At 37.3% G+C, this 17,724-nt stretch overlaps 1 protein-coding gene and 1 pseudogene across 1 annotated transcript in view; both read right to left on the reverse strand.

Moving 5' to 3' along the window:
* COL19A1 (collagen type XIX alpha 1 chain) overlaps positions 1-17,724 on the reverse strand; it is a 341,781-nt gene that overhangs the window by 179,263 nt on the left and 144,794 nt on the right. Inside the window, exon 13 of the mRNA XM_037844663.1 lies at positions 1,755-1,808. Within this exon, the coding sequence (XP_037700591.1) occupies positions 1,755-1,808 (54 nt within the window). The remainder of the gene's footprint in view (positions 1-1,754; positions 1,809-17,724) is intronic.
* On the reverse strand, positions 12,792-13,418 carry LOC119539936 (annotated as a pseudogene).

The raw sequence follows: 17,724 nt of genomic DNA on the forward strand, positions 1-17,724 counted from the left end.
CCCAATAAAGTTAGTATATCTATGGTGAGTGGTGAATTTGATTACCTGAAATAAGATTAAAGTACAAATAAGAGGAAAACCCAGACTTGGTCTATCCTTCAAATTTCATCATAGGAGCTGGAGTGAGGCTCTTGGGTAATCATTGTCCTAAGGAGAAAGGAAGGTGTGCCAGTTTGAATATATTGTGTCCCCCAAACGCCATTATCTTTGATGTAATCTTGTGTGGGCAGACGTTATCAGTGTTGATTAGATTGTAATTCTTTGAGTGTTTCTTTGGAATGTGCCCCACCCAGCTGTGGGTGATGACTCTGATAGGATAATTTCCATGGAGGTGTTGCTCCACCCATTCAGGGTGGGTCTAAGTTGATCAGTGGAGCCATATAAATGAGCTGACATAACAGAAGGAACTCAGTGCAGCTGAGAGTAACACTTTGAAGAGGAGCTACAGCCAAGAGGGACACTTTGAAGAAAGCACAGGAGCTGCAGATGAGAGACAGTTTGAAGCTGGCCCTTGAAAGCAGACGCTTGGTCTGGAGAAGCTAAGAGAGGACAAATACCCCAAGTGCAACTAAGAGTGACATTTTTGAGGAACTGCAGCCTAGAGAGGAGCGTCCTTGGAGAAAGCCATTTTGAAACCAGAACTTTGGAGCAGACACCAGCCACGTGCCTTCCCAGCTAACAGAAGTTTTCTGGACACCATTGGCCATCCTCCAGTGAAGGTACTCGATTGCTAATGTGTTACCTTGGACACTTTATGGCCTTAAGACTGTAACTGTGTAACCAAATAAACCTCCTTTTATAGAAGCCAATCCATTTCTGGTGTTTTGCATGCCAGCAGCATTAGCAAACTAGAACAGAAGGAGATGGCTGTGATTTGAGGATGTTACAGGTGATAGTATCCCGGAGATTGAAGAACTGGTACAATGGATGGTAAGTGTGTTGTACCCAGAAAAGACTATGTTCTTTTACTCCATTCTTGTGGGTGCAGACCTATTGTTGGGTGGGACCTTTTGATTAAGTTGTTTCTTATGGAGTCCCATGAGAGGATAAAAGACAGATGGAACTCAGAGAGCTCAGAGAAGCTAAGAGAGAAACACCTAGTTTCCCATTCTCTGGTATAGGCTAATCACTTCAAAGCAGAGAATAAACTATCCTCTTGTTCATACCTTAATTTGGACATTTTCATGGCCTTAGAATTGTAACTTATAACTCAATAAATCCCCATTGTTAAAAGCCAACCCATTTCTGGTATATTGCATTCCGGCAGCTTCAGCAAACAGTGCAGGTACACAAGTTCCCTCTTCTGTTCTTCCTTTTCTTTTCATCGTTGCAATCCTGTGCATACAGATTATTCCCTGCCGGGAAATTTAGTGTGAGGGTCAGGGGGCAAGGAGTGAAGCCTGGGTAAGGACACAGACCACAGCAGAAAATATGTAAGAAGAAAGAAGAGAAAGGAAGGCCAGAGGAAAAGTAAGCCAGAAACAGCAAGGAAGAAAGGGCTGTTAAGGCTGAGTACAAATATGAAATATATAAAGCCAGGGTAATGAACCTGTAACAAAACTAAAAAACACTGTAATGAAACCAAAAATGCTGATCCTCTGCTGAGCCACATGAAAAACAGCCTTCATTCTTTATTTTGCTTTGATTGTGGCTAGCTCTTCCATGGATGGCCAAATAATAATAGCATGAGATAGTCAGCATCTTTCAGGGAAAAATATGAGCAGAATATTAGAAAAAAAGAAAGTTAGGCTTACTTCTTGTCCATTAATGCCAGCCAGACCTGGATCTCCTCTTTCTCCTTGTTCACCCTAGAAAGAAACAATTTATACAATGAAAAATGTTTTATCTGAAAACCTTTACAAAGGAAAAATAGGAGAGTTATATTGGTTATTTATAACATTGTGATTACTTTGCTAATCCCTTGAAAGAAACATTTGTTAGAATACAATTCTTAGTCCTAAAACCAAAGAGAAGTTTAAAGATTCAAAGGAAAGCTGCATAAAAATGATTAACAGGTAAAACCGAACAGGGATTATATATTTTCTCCTATGAGCAACAAAGAACGTTCTGGAGGGCAATTTGGCAATATATGTCAAGCGTCTTAAATCTGCTCATTCCATTTGCCCCAGTGATTTCACTTCTAAGAAAATATCCTAAGGAAATAATCAGAGATGAAAAGTTTTAGGCACTAAAAGTAGAGGGCAATATTATTTATATATAAAAAAAGAGAAATATTCTAAATGTCTAATAATGTCTGGTTAAATAAATTAGGATACATAAATGCAATATGAAGCAATCATTAAAATCACACTTATGAATTTTATTTTACACTATAGGAAAATTCTCATAATATGAAAAAGTCAGATACAATTAATAAACAAATGAGGTGCATAAATGTTAACCATACCTATTTTTATTACTTTACAGCTACGAATGTTCAAAGTGGCCACTACTACCATTGTTGATACCACATATTCACAGTGGTATATGTTTTTGCTTCATTTTCATCTGAAAATGGCACAGATGAAAATGAAGCAAAAACACTGCTTTTATTGGCACACCCTGCATATCTACAGTATAATTAAAATATTTCTTCAACATGCCTATCTAATTATCCATCCACCTACCTACCAACTTCCCTACCTCTTGCACACTCATCTACCTACAGGTCTTAGAAAAAATACTAGAAGGAAGCAAACCACAATAAAAGTGGTCAAATTATGAATTCTTTGATTATAGATTACTTTTATTTTTTTCACCAAACTCTTCAATGTTTTTCAACTTTTTGGAAATAAACACATATTTTCTGTATAATCAGTAATGTGTTTTGTATATAGAAAGAACTCAACCATGTCTATCAAAGCATGTGTGTGTAGTGGTTATCTCCGCTTTGTGCCACTGGGGTGATTTTTATTGTCTTTATATATTCTGTTCTCCTACAATATTTTTCCCCAGTGAACATTATTTTTACTTGCAAAAAAAAATTAAAGAAAAGCAAGCACCCAATTTCAAGAGATAATACATTAAATTAAATACTCCATAAACAGAAATACAAACATACAGTCCCATATATCTAAGAATATATATTATTAGTATAATGAAAACTATATTGAAAACACAGGAAATGAAGTAAACATAAATTTACCACCAGAATTCAATAAATATATATATATATGAAATTCATATACATGAAATTCAGAACAAACAAGCTGAATACAAACACATTTTCAGTGAAATGTGTTGAAGTAGAATGAGGCTAAGTATTTCAAATTGAAAACGGAGGAGTAAAGGAGATACTCTAGTGTAGTCCAATATGGTAGTCACTAGCCACATGTGGTTACTTAAGTTTAAATTAATTGACAGTAAAAAAAACTTAAAACTCACTTCTTCAGTCTCCTTAGCCATATGTGGCTAGTGCCTTCTGTATTGGACTGTGCAGATTGGAACATCTGCCTCACATAGAAGGTTCTATTGGGTAGTGCTAAAGGATGCCATATATCACAGAAAGCAAAATAAGAATCAAGGGGTTCAGACATACACAGAAGAGCTTAATAGGTACAGAGTTTCTGTTTGTGGTCATGAAAAAGTCTTGGTAACGGATGGTGGTAATGGTAACACAACATTGTGAATGTAATTAATACAACCGAAGTTTACACATAAAATGGTTAAAATGGCAAATATGTGTCTTACATATGTTACCACAACAAAGAAAAATATAAATACATAGAAGAAAATATCTAGTAAGGGGATCAGAAATAACACAGTGTTTAGATTAGTAGAAAAAGTGTTCAGCACAAATTAATAGAAGGAATTGAAAGTTTTGACATAAGACAAATAACAATTCCATGGATATCACCATTAATTTTCAGAATGTAACTCAAAATAGATACAACCTTTATTCATAAACAATGGTTCCATAGTAGCATTATTTAGAATAGCCCAAAATGGGAAACTTGTTAATGGATTTTAAAAATGTGGTATATCCATACAAAAATATTACCTTCAAATAAAAATGACTGAACTACTCATTCATACTTCAACATGGGTGACCTTCAAAAGCATTTAGCTGCATCAAAGGAGCCAGATACACAAGACTACATAATGTATGTTTCTATCTACGTGAAGTTTCTAAAAAAACAAAACTACATGTGGCTTCAATCTATTGTCTATTGTCCTTTCCTTTTACCTGTAGAACTCCTTTAATATTTCTTGTAGGGCCAGTCTAGTAGCACTGAACTCCCTCAGCTTTTTTTTATCTGGGAATGTCTTAATCTCTTCCTGATTTATGAAAGACAGTTTTGCTGTATATAGAAATCTTAGTAGGCAATTTTTTGCTTTCAGCACTTTAAATATGTCATCCCACTGCCTTATTGCCTCCATGATCTCAGATGAGAAATTGGCACTTAATCTTATTGATTGACTTTTCTTCATTCTTTTTTTTCTGCTCAGACTAAATTATTTCAGATGTCTTATCTTCAAGCTCTCTGACGCTCTTTTTGCCAGTTCCAATCTGCTGTTGAACCTCTGTAGGAAATTTTTATTATCTGTTACTGTGGTCTTCAGTCTGTTTCATTCCTTTTTATAATTTCGATCTCTATATTCATATTCTCTTTGAGTTCATCTATCATTTTCCTGATTTCCTTTAGTTCTTTGTCCATGGTTTCCTTTGGTTCTTTAAGCATATTTAGGGCTATTTTTTTAAGATTTTGTTTTATTGAGAAATAATCACATACCCTACAATCATCCACAGTGTACAATCAGTTGTTCTCAGTATCATCATATAGTTGTGCATTCTCCACCCTAATCAATCTTTGAACATTTTCAATACACCAAAAAAAAAAAAAAAAAAGACTAACAATACAAGTAAAAAAGAACACCCAAAAAGTCCCATCCCCTCATTCATCCTTATTATTAATTTAATTTTTGGCCCCATTTTTCTACTCATCTGTCCAAACACTGGGTAAAGGGAGTGTGAGCCACAAGGTTTTCACAATCACATAGTCATACTGTGTAAGCTATATAGTTATACAATTATCTTCAAGAACCAAGGCTACTGGGTTGCAGCTCAACTGCTTCAGGTATTTCCTTCTAGTTATTTCAGTACACTAAAAACTAAAAAGGGATATCTATATAATGCATAAGAATAACCCCCAGAATGACCTCTCAACTCCATTTGAAATCTCTCAGCTACGAAACTTTATTTTGTTTCATTTCTCTTCCCCCTTTTGGTCAAGAAGACTTTTTCAATCCCATGATGCCAGGTCCAGGCTATCCCCAGGAGTCATGTCCCACGTTTCCAGGGAGATTTACATCCCTGGGAGTCATGTACTATATAGAGGGGAGGGCAGTGAGTTTACCTGCTGAGTTGGCTCAGAGAGAGAGGCCACATCTGAACAACAAAACAGGTTCTCTGGGGGTGATTCGCAGGCACAATTATAAGTAGGCTTAGCTTCTCCTTTGCAGTAACAAGCTTCATAAGATCAAGCCCCAAGATTAAGGGCTTAGCCTTCTAAATTGGTAGTCCCCAATGTTTGCAAGCATATCAGGAATCCCATAGCTTAGGAAGTTTAGTATTTCCACATTTTCTCCCAGTAACTCAAGAGGACTTTGCAAATACATTTTTATTCTCTGCCCAAATTACTTTGGGATGTATCAGGGCTTCACGCTAACCTGTACAAACAAACCAGATCTCACTCCTTATTCAAAGTTCCATGTAATTACAGTGTTTGAATAAATGACTATACAAGTTTAATTACATAGTGTGCTACAGAAAATACAGATTTTGCACCAAATAAACATCTCTTCCTTTGGTCTCACACAGAAGTTGAAGTTTTAAAACACACCACCAGTATAGTCCTTTAACCTTTAGTCTGATTTGCCTTAATCCTAACCAGATCAGCTTAATTCATCCCTCTAATTGAAGTCTGAACTCTTATTCAGCCTTTTTAACAATTGCTTTATGGGGTAATGCTGACATTCATAGCTGCTGAACTCTAGCTGTGAGTCTCAGGTGTCACACAGCTACCCAAAGTTTCAGAGACCAACCAGGTTATACACAAGGAGTTCAACATCTTTGAATTTAGAGATAACCATTACAACTCAGCTATAGATGTTACTGCTCTAAGAATTTACAATCTAAGGACCTCTACAATACGACTTCCCCTGATAACCTATGTTCTCAGATTCAATTCTCAGAGTTTGCACATTATAGTTAGTCTGTATTAGTGAGGCGTTATAATGTTTGTGTCTTCATATCTGACTTATTTCACTTAAAATGCTGTCCTCAAGGTACATTCACCTAGTTGTGTGCCTCACAGCTTCATTCTTTCTTGCAGCCACTCAGTATTCTATTGTATGCATTCACCACAGTTCATCATTCTGTTCATCAGTCGATGTACCCTTAGGCCACTTCTATCCATTGCAAATCGTAAGTAATGCCACCATAAAAAGAAGTGTGCAAATGTCCATTCATATCCCTGCTCTCAGTTCTTCCAAGTATATACCCAATAATGGGGTTGCACAACCTTATGGCAACCCCAACTTAGCTTCTTGTGGAACCACCACACTGCCCTCCAGATGGGCTGCACCTTCTACTTCCCCACCAACAGTGAATAGGTACATTTTCTCTCCACATTTTCTCCAGCACTTGTATCCCTCTGTTTATTTCCCCTGCAATTTTATGGAAATACATTCACATACTATACAATCATTCACAGTGTACAATCAATTGTTCACAGCATCATCACATAGTTGTGCATTAATCACCACAATCAGCCCTTGAACACATTCATTACTCCAAAAAATTTAAAATAATAATAAAAAATAAAATAAAATAAAATAACATAAAAAAGGTCAGACACTACCACCACCACCACCACCACCACCAAGAATCCCATAACCCTCCTTTAACTTTTGTATATTGCCTTTGTTATAATTGATGGAAACATAGTACAATGTTACTGTTAACTGTAGACTCTAGTTTGTATTGATTATATTTTTCCCCAATATCATCCCATTTTCAACACCTTGCAAAGTTGACCATTCATTCTACCACATGCAAAAACATTTTTATATTTGTACATTTAGTCACTATTGATGACCACTCTTGGCTTCACTAAGTATCTATGTCTTCTATCTTTCCTTCTTGTGTCATACATGCACCTAACCTTCCTCTTTCAACTGTACTCACAGTCATCTTTGTTCAGTGTAGTTATAATATTGTGCTACCATTGCACAGTATTGTGCTATCCATTTCTGGACCTATACAATCAATCCTGTTGAACATTCTATACTTCTTCAGGATCAAATGTATGATCTCTACCCTCTTTCTATCTCCTGATAACCTGTGTTGTCATCCATAACTCTCAAAGTTTGCTCATTAATGTTAGTTCATATTAGTGAGACCACACAGTATTTGTCCTTTTGTTTCTGGCTAATTTCACTCAACATAATGTCCTCAGTGTTCATCCACATTGTTACATGCTCTGTGACTTTATCCTGTCTAACAAGCTGTGTAATAGTCCATCATATGTATATACCACAGGTTGTTTATCTACTCGTCTGCTGATGGACATTTGGGCTGTTTCCATCTCTTGGCAGTCATAAATAATGCTGTTATAAACATTGGTTTACAAATGTCCATTCGTGTCTTAACTTTCTGTTCCTCTGAGTAATGGAATTGCTGGATTGCATGGCAATTCTATACTTTGCTTCCTGAGGTACTATAAGGCCATATTTAAAAAGTTTTTTTCTAGTTTGTCCCAGGTTTGGTACCCCTCATCGATGGTTCTAATGCCTTATCTTCTCTTTGCTTGGGCCATCATTTCCTGTTTTTGTATGTTTTGTGACCTTCTGTTGAAACCTGGACATTTTAATATTTTAATGTATAATTGCTAGAATTTAGACTCAGAAGTGTCTGTTCCTTAAGCCTGTACCCAGCTAATAATATGTCAGAGCTCTCCTTAAACACCAAGAGCTAACAAAAAAAAAAGGGGGGGAAGAAGAAGAAAATCTTTCCCAGCCTTTGATGATTGGCCTGTGCAAGTGCTCTCCTTCAAGGATTATCCATATAATCAATTTAGAGAATAGCTCCAGGCCAAAGCATAGCGGCCTCCCAGATCCTTTCTGTGCATGAACTCATCTTGGGCATGCACACATGTCCCTAGAAATGCTCCCCCTTCCCTAGGAAATGATTTCCTCAAGGAATGGCCACTGGACTGTATGCCCTACAGTAAGCAATCCTTGCCCAAGGCAGCATGACTTGACTCCTCTCCCACAGTGTTCTCTAAGAGGTCCCATGTGGCGCCTTCTACATGCTGGGCAAGTTCTGTGATGGTGAATTCCTGAGGCCACCACTGGGCAGACTGGGCCAGACATGTTTGCTCCCAGCATGTGCACAAGGGCCACTCTGCTGTCTCTGGATCCGCACTGGGGATCTGCACTGGGAGTGTGGGCCAGCTTGTACTGAGCTGTAGAGGAGCTGGGAAGGGGCCAGCAGGGCACCAGGAGATGTTACTGCTTTTAAGAAGCCTTTTTCTTGATTCGGCACTCACGTTGCTACTGCAGTCATCTTCTGAGCTTTGAGAAATACTTTTCTGCCAGTTCTTGCTGGTTGTTCAAAGCTTCTGCAGGAGGCAGGGTCTTGAAGCATCTCACTCCACCATCTTGAACAGGGCGGGCTGCCCTTCTATTCTTAGTTTGTTGAATTGGTATGGGAATTTGTCACATGCATCTTCTGCATCCCATGAGGTGATTTTATGGTTTTGTGTCCTTTATTCTATTAATACCGCATATTACATTAATTAATTTAAAAATGCTATACTAATCCTGCATGGTGTAAAATCCTTTTTATACAGTGCTGGATGCAGTGTGCTAATATTTGATTAAGTGTGTGTGCATGTATGTGTGTGTATGTGTCTGGCTTTGTTTTGTTGTTTTATGACTCTCTTCATTAGAGATAATGTCCTGTAAATTATTTTCTTGTGATGTCTTTATCTGTCTTTGGTATCAGAATATTTGTCTTACAACATTAGTTGGGAAGAGTTCCCTCCTTTTCAATTCTTTGAATGGTTGTATTTGGTAACGATCTTAAGTTGATTCATATTTTGCATATGAAGAACAAATCTTTCATTAAATATACCCACTAATGTATCTCAACTAGATTCAAGATCTAGTTGACAGCCCATTATTTCAAGCAATTTTAAGGGCAAAATTGTTAGCATAATTAAAGAATTTAGATGGTCCTTGTAGTTCAAACTAGCAAGACAAGTATTTGCTTTGACTTGCTAATTTACCCCTGACATAACTCTCTTTAAAACAAATTCATGATTTTGCATATGCTCAAATCATTCCTTATCAAATTTCCCTAGTCAGTTAATTTGGCTACTCAGTTAATTTGGCTTCTCACTATGGCAGGAAAGCTACCCAACTGACATTTTAATGGACAGTCTTGTATTCAAGACTCCTTCTAGAAAACCAGAACTTGGGGAAATCTAATACTAGACAGTGGTCAGTCATGTTTGCTAATATGGTCCCAGAATTTCCAGACTTCTGAGAAACTGATTTTGTAGTACATGGACAAAGGAGACAGGAAAGGACTGTTGCCATGACTTCCATGGAGGCCAACACATGACAGTAAGCCAATGCAACCATAGAAATGGTCCTGCTGTAACACGCTTGTAAGTTCATATGCCACAGCCTACCATCTCCCTTCTTGCTTAAAATTGTGGTTACTACAATGGGAATGATAGATAACAAGAGGCAAATTATTTGCAGATTAACTGAGTCTCAATAGAGAGAGAGAGGAATAAAACGTGGTTTTAAAAAGGTGACAGGCACATGGTACGTGAATAAAACTTCTTTTTTTAAAGGAGATAGGCAATATAGTAGTGTTAATAATGCATAATGGGATGTAGCATGAAGATACTACTTTGTGGGGGAGTCAAGCCTAAGGTGGTGCCTGTGGAGGTGGATGGTGCATGGGCAGGGCAGAGCAGGATGTCAGAAGTGCTAATACAGGGCCCATTTCCCAAAATCTTTGGGTAGGTCTGCCTCTCCTCAGATACAGCACATGGCAGAGAGAGGCACACAGTAGGTCACCCACAAATGTCTCCTGAATGAAATCTCATCAGAAAGAATTTTGAGAAATGACAGTGTTTTAGGCTGAAAACTTGGAACTAGTGCCACATCTAGAATGGATTCTTGAAACCGCCAAATCATCTGTGCACTAGTGTGATGATTTCCAAATCACAGCAACATCTGCAGTGATAGTTCAGGCCCTTTCTCAAATTTTCCATTTCATTTTATTTTGCTGATGAAGAAAGGAGGTAAAACTTTATACTCTTCTAAGAGAGACAATTGAGTCTGCTGCAGTTGCTGCCAGGGAATCCAGTGAGAAAGACAGATCTAGAAGGGACCTCTGCACAATCATGGCAAATCTCAACTAGCGCAGATGACTCAATGCTCTCATGGCTCTCTCTAACTTGCTCCCAGTATGACCAGGAAGCATGGGCTAGAGAGTTTTCTTCTTCACTTGTTTGGGCATGAAGTCTTTGAGAAGTCTAGATCCAGGCTGAAATCCTATGTGTGATCTTTCAGGCTCGACCATAGGCAATTACAGTGCTTTGCCTGGCAGGCCTCATTGGGAGAAGCTGTCCTGCCCATACCAGACTTGGTGCACAGCCACTGCATTAAAGTTTTCTGGAGGGAGTTTCAGCCAAAGACCCAGCTCGCCAGCCAATCAGGTTCTCATATGCATATTTGCATTCTTAGCCCAGGCGCATTTGGAGGAGACCTCCCATTCCGGGCACTAAGGTGCCTTCGCCTTATGGTGTTGGGGGTGAGGCTTGGCTGAGGGACTTTTCTCCACTCTCACTCAGTAAGTCTCCACTCCTATCTTCCCCTCCCCTTTTCCTTGCTCTCCATGTGTATAGGAGGCAAGCAGTCCTTAGTTTAGGGCTCCTCGGGAGTGAAATGATTTCCCCCATCTGACTTGTATATCATCTGACCCTTGGCTGTAACTTAATGTGGTCGCCTGTAACATTTTGCCCTAACAGATAAAGAGGAAGCTTTCAAGACTTCCTGGTTCATGTCAAAGGGACTCAGAGGCTAACTTGAAGAGTCTCCTAATGACTAAAGGTGGTACAATTTGAGTACCTGTAAGGATAACTGCAATGGATTAAAACATGCTCATAATACTAAAAAACAAGCAAAATAAAACATAATGGATGTCCATTGTAAGATGCTAGAGAATCAACTCATTATGTTGAAAATGGTATAAAAATGGAAAGAATCAAGCATTTATCAGGACCTGGTTGTGTGAAATTTACTAATGGGTAAACAAAGAGTAGAAGGGGGGGGAGTTCTTATAAATATATTCCAGCTAATAAATGTATTAATTAATATTAAAATATTACCATTTTGAAATCCTAAATAAATTAATGGATCTAGGTATTGATCACTGATAGCTGTTATCATCACACACAAAAAAAGAGATTTCCATCATTATGTGGCTCCTGATAGGAGAATATCACACCACTTGTTACACAGTCTTGCCAAAACCGTAATACCTGAATTGGACCTGCCTACCTATTTAAAGGAAACATGGAAGAACATATTAAATCGAGCGTGGAGATACAATCAGTAATCTGTACTGTGGGGGGCTCTTTAGGACAAAGAACTCTGCTTCATTAACAAATAATGTAATGAAACCAAACAGCAAAAAGAACAGAGACAGAGGGGGAATTTCCAGATTAAAAACACAGGAAGCAACTGGAATATGCAGATATTATTTAGATCTTGACTAAAGTAAATTATTAAAAAAAATAAATGGTGGACTATAGTTGATAGTACGATTATAAAAATGTTCTTTCATGAATTATGACAAATGTACCACACTAACGCAAGGTGTTAATAATAGAGTGGTATATGGGAAAAAAATACACCCTAATATAAACTGTGGACTATAGTTAATAGTACAATTTTAATATCCTTTCATCATTTGTAACAAAGGTACCATAGTAATGCAAAGGGTTAACAATAGGCAAGTATTCTGGAATGCTGTATTTTTCATATTATTTTTCTGTAAGCCTACAACTTCTCTAATTAAAAATAATTTTTTTTAAATAAAACCATTGAACCATAAACAATAATTATGACTTTTATGATTCTATAGGAAACACCAAATGACTATTTGATGACATTACAACTCAAACTTTTTAAAATAAAAAACAACAACAAAGCCACAGGACTGTACAACATGGTGAACCCTAATATAAACTGTGAACTATAGTTAATAATATGATTATAATAATATTCTTTCATCAGTTGTAACAAAGGTACCACACTACTGCAAAGTGTTAATACTAGGGAACACTGTGTGGGGGTGGGGGATATATGGGAACTCTGTATTTTCTGCATGATTTTTCTGTAAATCTACAACTTCTCTAATAAAAAAAGGAAAAAGAAATTATCATCAGAAAATTTTAGGTGTGATAATGGCATAATGGTTATGTAAAAAAGTCCTTATCATTTAGAGATACACGCTTAACTGTTTATAGATAAACATATACTATCAGGGATTGCCTCTAAATAATAGAGGATGGGGTATATCTGAACCAAGATTGGCCATGAGTTGATGCTAGTTGATGTGTATATGGAGATACATTGTCTTATTCTGTATACTTTGTGTTTATTTGAAATAATCCATAATAAAATGTTCTTTATTATACCTGAGTATGGATTCTTTTTTTTTTTTTTAATTAACAGATGAATTTTGTTGCATCTTTAAAAATCACATATAGGTCTGGCATCTTGTTTCCATTGCTGCACAACTCTTAGATCTTATTCATCAGCCTGCTGAACTGTTCCTTTTCCAGAGACATAGATACCATCCAAAAATTTTCTTATATCCTTGTTTTTAACTGTTGTTGCTTGCTGAATCAAAGCAGCTGAATTTGATACAAGTTCAATGTCATTTCCTTCAAGAACTAACTCATCTTCCTGGGCTTGAGATACTGAGCAGGCAACACCTGGCCTCATCCGAACCCTGCAGATATATTTTTCACCCAACAAATTCTGGGTTTCAACCAGAGACCCACTCTCCTGAATAACAACGTTGATAGGGAAGTAAGCACACACAGACCTCACCTTGTAAGGGAAGCCCAGTGTGACACCCTTGATCCTGTTCTGTACATGACTACAGATAGTGCGAACTGTAGCCAGCTCTGTTCTATTTCCCCGCCATTTGTTAACCCGAAGCCTCTTCTTTTTCTTCCCAAGTTGACTGAGTTCGACACTGACATGATTGAAGTCCCTCCGCAGGGTTCCTCGGGGCCCTTCGCGATAACAGTGCGTTCCTTCAGCGTGATGTCGACGTTTTCTGGAATGTCCACAGTCTGGTTGCTGAGAATGGTCTTCATTCTCGCAGTAGATGCGGCAAAGAGCTGGGTTCTTTTTTAATATTAAGATGTGTAGTGTATTTTATATGACCACAAATATAGAAATATCTCATTTACACTCATTCATTCTTAAACTTTCTGATACTTTTATTAGAATTTGGTTAATAGGTTAAAGCCCTAGAAATGAAGGCAAAAATAACTCATTTACAACTGAAGTCTGCCATTTATGCCAGAACTCATATGCATGAAGCACTGTCTCAAGAACTTGGCCTCATTTAACCTCCCCACAGCACCATGGATTAGTTACTATTTTCCCCATTTTATCGAAGAGGAAACTGAGGTAGAGACAGGTAAAGTAACTTGGTGAAGGTCACACACATGGCTAGGCAGGGGCAGAACCAGGGTTTAAAATCTGGCCGTCCTGCTCTAGGGCCTCGGCTTTGAAACTTGGTCTATATCTAATTCTGTACCTAATAATTAGACAAGTTCCCATTTTTAAAGGCAGGATACAAATCAATGGAAATGGGGGAAGATATAATTGAACAGGGGAAAGTTAAAGTAAAGGCACAGATACAAGGACCAGCAAGTTACTCAGTTCAGGTAAAGCATAGGATTTTGCACAAGAGAAACTCTGTAAAATGAAGTTGGAAAGCAGGTAGGATCAGGTTGTAGAGGGCTACGAAGAACAAATTAGGGGTGTCTGGACTTTGTCCTGCAGCCATTGGGGAGGCACTGTCTTTTTGAGCGAAAGAGTGACATGATTGTGTTATGCTTTCTTAGAGATTAATACAGCTAGGGCTGTAGGGCAAATTATTGGAAGAAAAAGTCTAGATAGAGATAATTCAGTAGGGAGGCTACCCCGACAATCTAAGCAAAGGCAAGGAGGAAAAAGAGGGACAATTATGAGAAATGAGCTGGGACAGAAGCAAAAGATAAGAGAGAAGTAGGAATTAATGAAAATTACAGGTTCGAGACTACGCAGCCTAGAGAGTGGTGATGCATTACAACAAATAGAAAATAGCAAACACAGGAAGAGAAGCAGATGTGAGAGGGAAAGAGAAGGGTTTTGTTTTGAACATGCTGAACTAAAGGAATAAACAGGACATCCAAGAGGATATCCCTAGTAAATAGTTGTATAAGGAAGACTGAAATCCAGCAAAGAACTTAGGTTTAGGACACAGATTTGTAAATCCTGTTTCTAAGAGGTGATGGTTGAACTAATAAGGCATGTTGAGACACCGAGGGAGAAAGGGGAAATAGTTTATTTTGAATCTTCAACAGCATTATGAGATTTTTAATACAAGGCTGTTGTTTTCTATTTCTTTTTTATTCCCACAGAGCATCTAGCACAGAATTCAGTAAACGCTATTGTCTGATTTATGAAGAGGTACAGGAGGTGCTAGGAGTCTTTTCATAAGCTGTGTTTTGATCTCCCAAGTGATCCCAATACAGTGTTTACTTACGGGTAGTGAGGATGGTTTGTTTTCTTACTTTCTCACATGGGAGCCAACAAACAGGGAAAGCCCAAATCTCCAAAGCAAACTAGTAGTGGAAGATTGAAGACACTTTTCTGATAATTCAGACAGAACATTCTATTTTGGACTGAGTCATCCTTACCTTTTGGCTTATGTTAATTGAATGGTGATGGTCTCATGATACTTGACTGAATTTTAAGTCAGGTCTAGCGAAAATGAGAAGTAGAGATGACATATAAGCTTTTATCTGCCGTTGACATAAACCACTGATAAGAATGCAGTTAATTGAAAACAAACCTATAGAAATGGGGGAGGGGGGAGAAAACTATAATAATGCTGTACTTTTGTACAATTAAATAACTTCTAAGTTAATAAGGAAACTTTTTAAAAAACTAAAATAAAGATGTTTCTTACAGCAAGGCCAATATAATTTTTGAGTCTTTTCCACAATGAATATGAGTCAGATTATTTAGTTGAAAAGTTTGAAGATCCAAATAATTATTCTTTTACTTATCCAGTTTATTCCTCCCACATCTGAACTAGATGCTCACATTTAATTTCAAATGTTTCACATTTTCCATTTACTGCAAGCTTGGGTTGAGAAAGCCCTCTACATCACTAGATTTTATGGGGCACTTTTATGTATTAACACTCATATTCCAGTAGGGGTTCTCTATAGGAGAAGCAGAATGTAAGTCAGAGGGCTGGAAGTAAGCACAGCTGGGAATCCTTACCAACAATCAAGAACCAACCCAGCAAGGCAGTTAAGCACAGCTGGGAGGCATTTTATTAGATTCAAATCTTAAAAGCCAGAGAATAGAAGAGCTGTGCAACAGATCATGGTGCTTTTGGATAACTTCATAAGCACTTATCTTCTGGATGATTTGGTGCTTTAAAAACACTTTGCTGTGTGTGAAACCAGCAACCCGGACTTTAAGCCTCTAATGTGAGTCCTATTCATTTTAAATTTATTTTGACCATCAGAGTTGATGCATCTCAAAGGAAAATCATTCCTTCAATGTAGCCTTTGTGTCTGGGCCACAAATAAGTGCACTTTCACAGAGTCAAGGGGCTATTGTTTGTACTTTTAAAATGAAAGAAAACAGGAAAGATAAATTTAGAGATAGTGTTACCAGTTAATAATATAATTCCATTTTTTGAGGAAGACTATAGGATGAAATACAGTGATAGAGGGGTTTTGTTTTGTTTGTGTTGGTGTAACTAGTGGTACACTGTGGGTAACAGCTGGTTATAATCACTGAATCTCCTTAGGCCTTGAATGGACACTTCTGGGGTGGTGTCTTTTGATTTTATTATTTTTTTTTAATCCCAAATCCTAGCAGTGGAGAGAATTTCTAATGGACAATTGCATTCAAATTTTTACTCCATACATTTCCCAGAAGGTCTTACAACATTAGAGGGCTCTGTGGCTTTCTATAAGTCCAAGGTGGGTAGGACAATCAGGACTAGTTTCAAAATAAGCATTCATTAAGAATGTGTAAAGAGCTGTAGAATACAACCTGCAAAGTATACACTCAGTTACCAGAGTTCACTCTAGCTAGGACTTCAAGTGTTTACTACATTATATATAGGTTTATTGATTAAATAAACTACTGCCCTCAAACTTTAATTGTTGTGTAAGGATCTCTGAAGGAGTTTATTAAAATGAAAATTCCTGAGGCATCTGCCCAGACTTCTGATGCAATAAGTCTGGGGTAGGGCTCAGGAACAGGCATTTTAAGCCCTGAGATTCTGATGTAAGTGGTCTGCAGAACACATTATGAAAAACACGATGTAATTTTTACCCATGCTTCTCATTAAAGTGTATGCATTGATAATTAACAATTAATAACCTCAGCTTAAACTGAAACACACATGCTCACATTCCTAACACAAAACTAGAGGAGTTATTTTATACATATTAATCTGTAAGTCATCAAAGACTTTAATTGACAGCTATTATTTTTAATCAACACTTTCTATGTATGCTATTTGAAGCTAAAAATAATTTAATTAGTTGTAAAATTTGCTTTATTCCAGACTTAGTAGACTGTCTGATAGAAAAAATTTACTTTTCTATTTTTATTTTTCTTCACTAAGTGAATCAAACATATTCAAGCTTTAGGTTACTAGAGCAAACTCTCTAAGTAGAATATGACATGAAAAGAATACATGCTTTAAGAAGTCCCTGAATTGAGTCTTTAATGATTCTAATGGAACCACTGGAGTTGTTATAATCTATTAAATTCAATTTATGTGGGTGGAAAGTCCTTAAACATGCATTTTATGATAATATGCATTTTTAAATGTCCCCTGATATATATTTTACACACTACTAGACCATACTTCCTATTAATGCAGTAAAATTAATAATATGTATTTTTAAAAGGCTTACACTTTTAAGCACTCCTAGGAGCCTTTTTTGTGTAAAGTTTTTGAAATAAGGGAATTTTTCACAATTTTGTGGGCAAAGAAATAAAAGTTTCAGGAACTTTTGAAAACGTTCAGTAACGGTGAAGGGAACTTAGGTTCCAGGGTCCTGGCTGTTCATGTTTATATCAGCTATTTTTTAGAACTCATGTTTTAATCTTCTCAAGAGGACCCACATCTTGATCTTTCTATTATCAGTGCTCATTTTCAAGTGGTTCTAATTTCTCTGGATTAAGCTCTTGCTTTTCTAATGGTGTTGAACTCACCATTGGACCATGGACCCCTGGATGGCAGGAAGGGTGTTCTATTCAGAAGAATGAGTGAACAAATGATTTTAATGTCTCCGTGCTTTGCCTAGTCATTCTCCATTGATTCACTTGGCCTCTTCTTCTGAAAGTTAGAACCTGGGTACTTAAGTGGAA

Source organism: Choloepus didactylus, chromosome 7, assembly GCF_015220235.1.
Source record: "Choloepus didactylus isolate mChoDid1 chromosome 7, mChoDid1.pri, whole genome shotgun sequence".
In the NCBI taxonomy this organism is placed as follows: domain Eukaryota; kingdom Metazoa; phylum Chordata; class Mammalia; order Pilosa; family Megalonychidae; genus Choloepus; species Choloepus didactylus.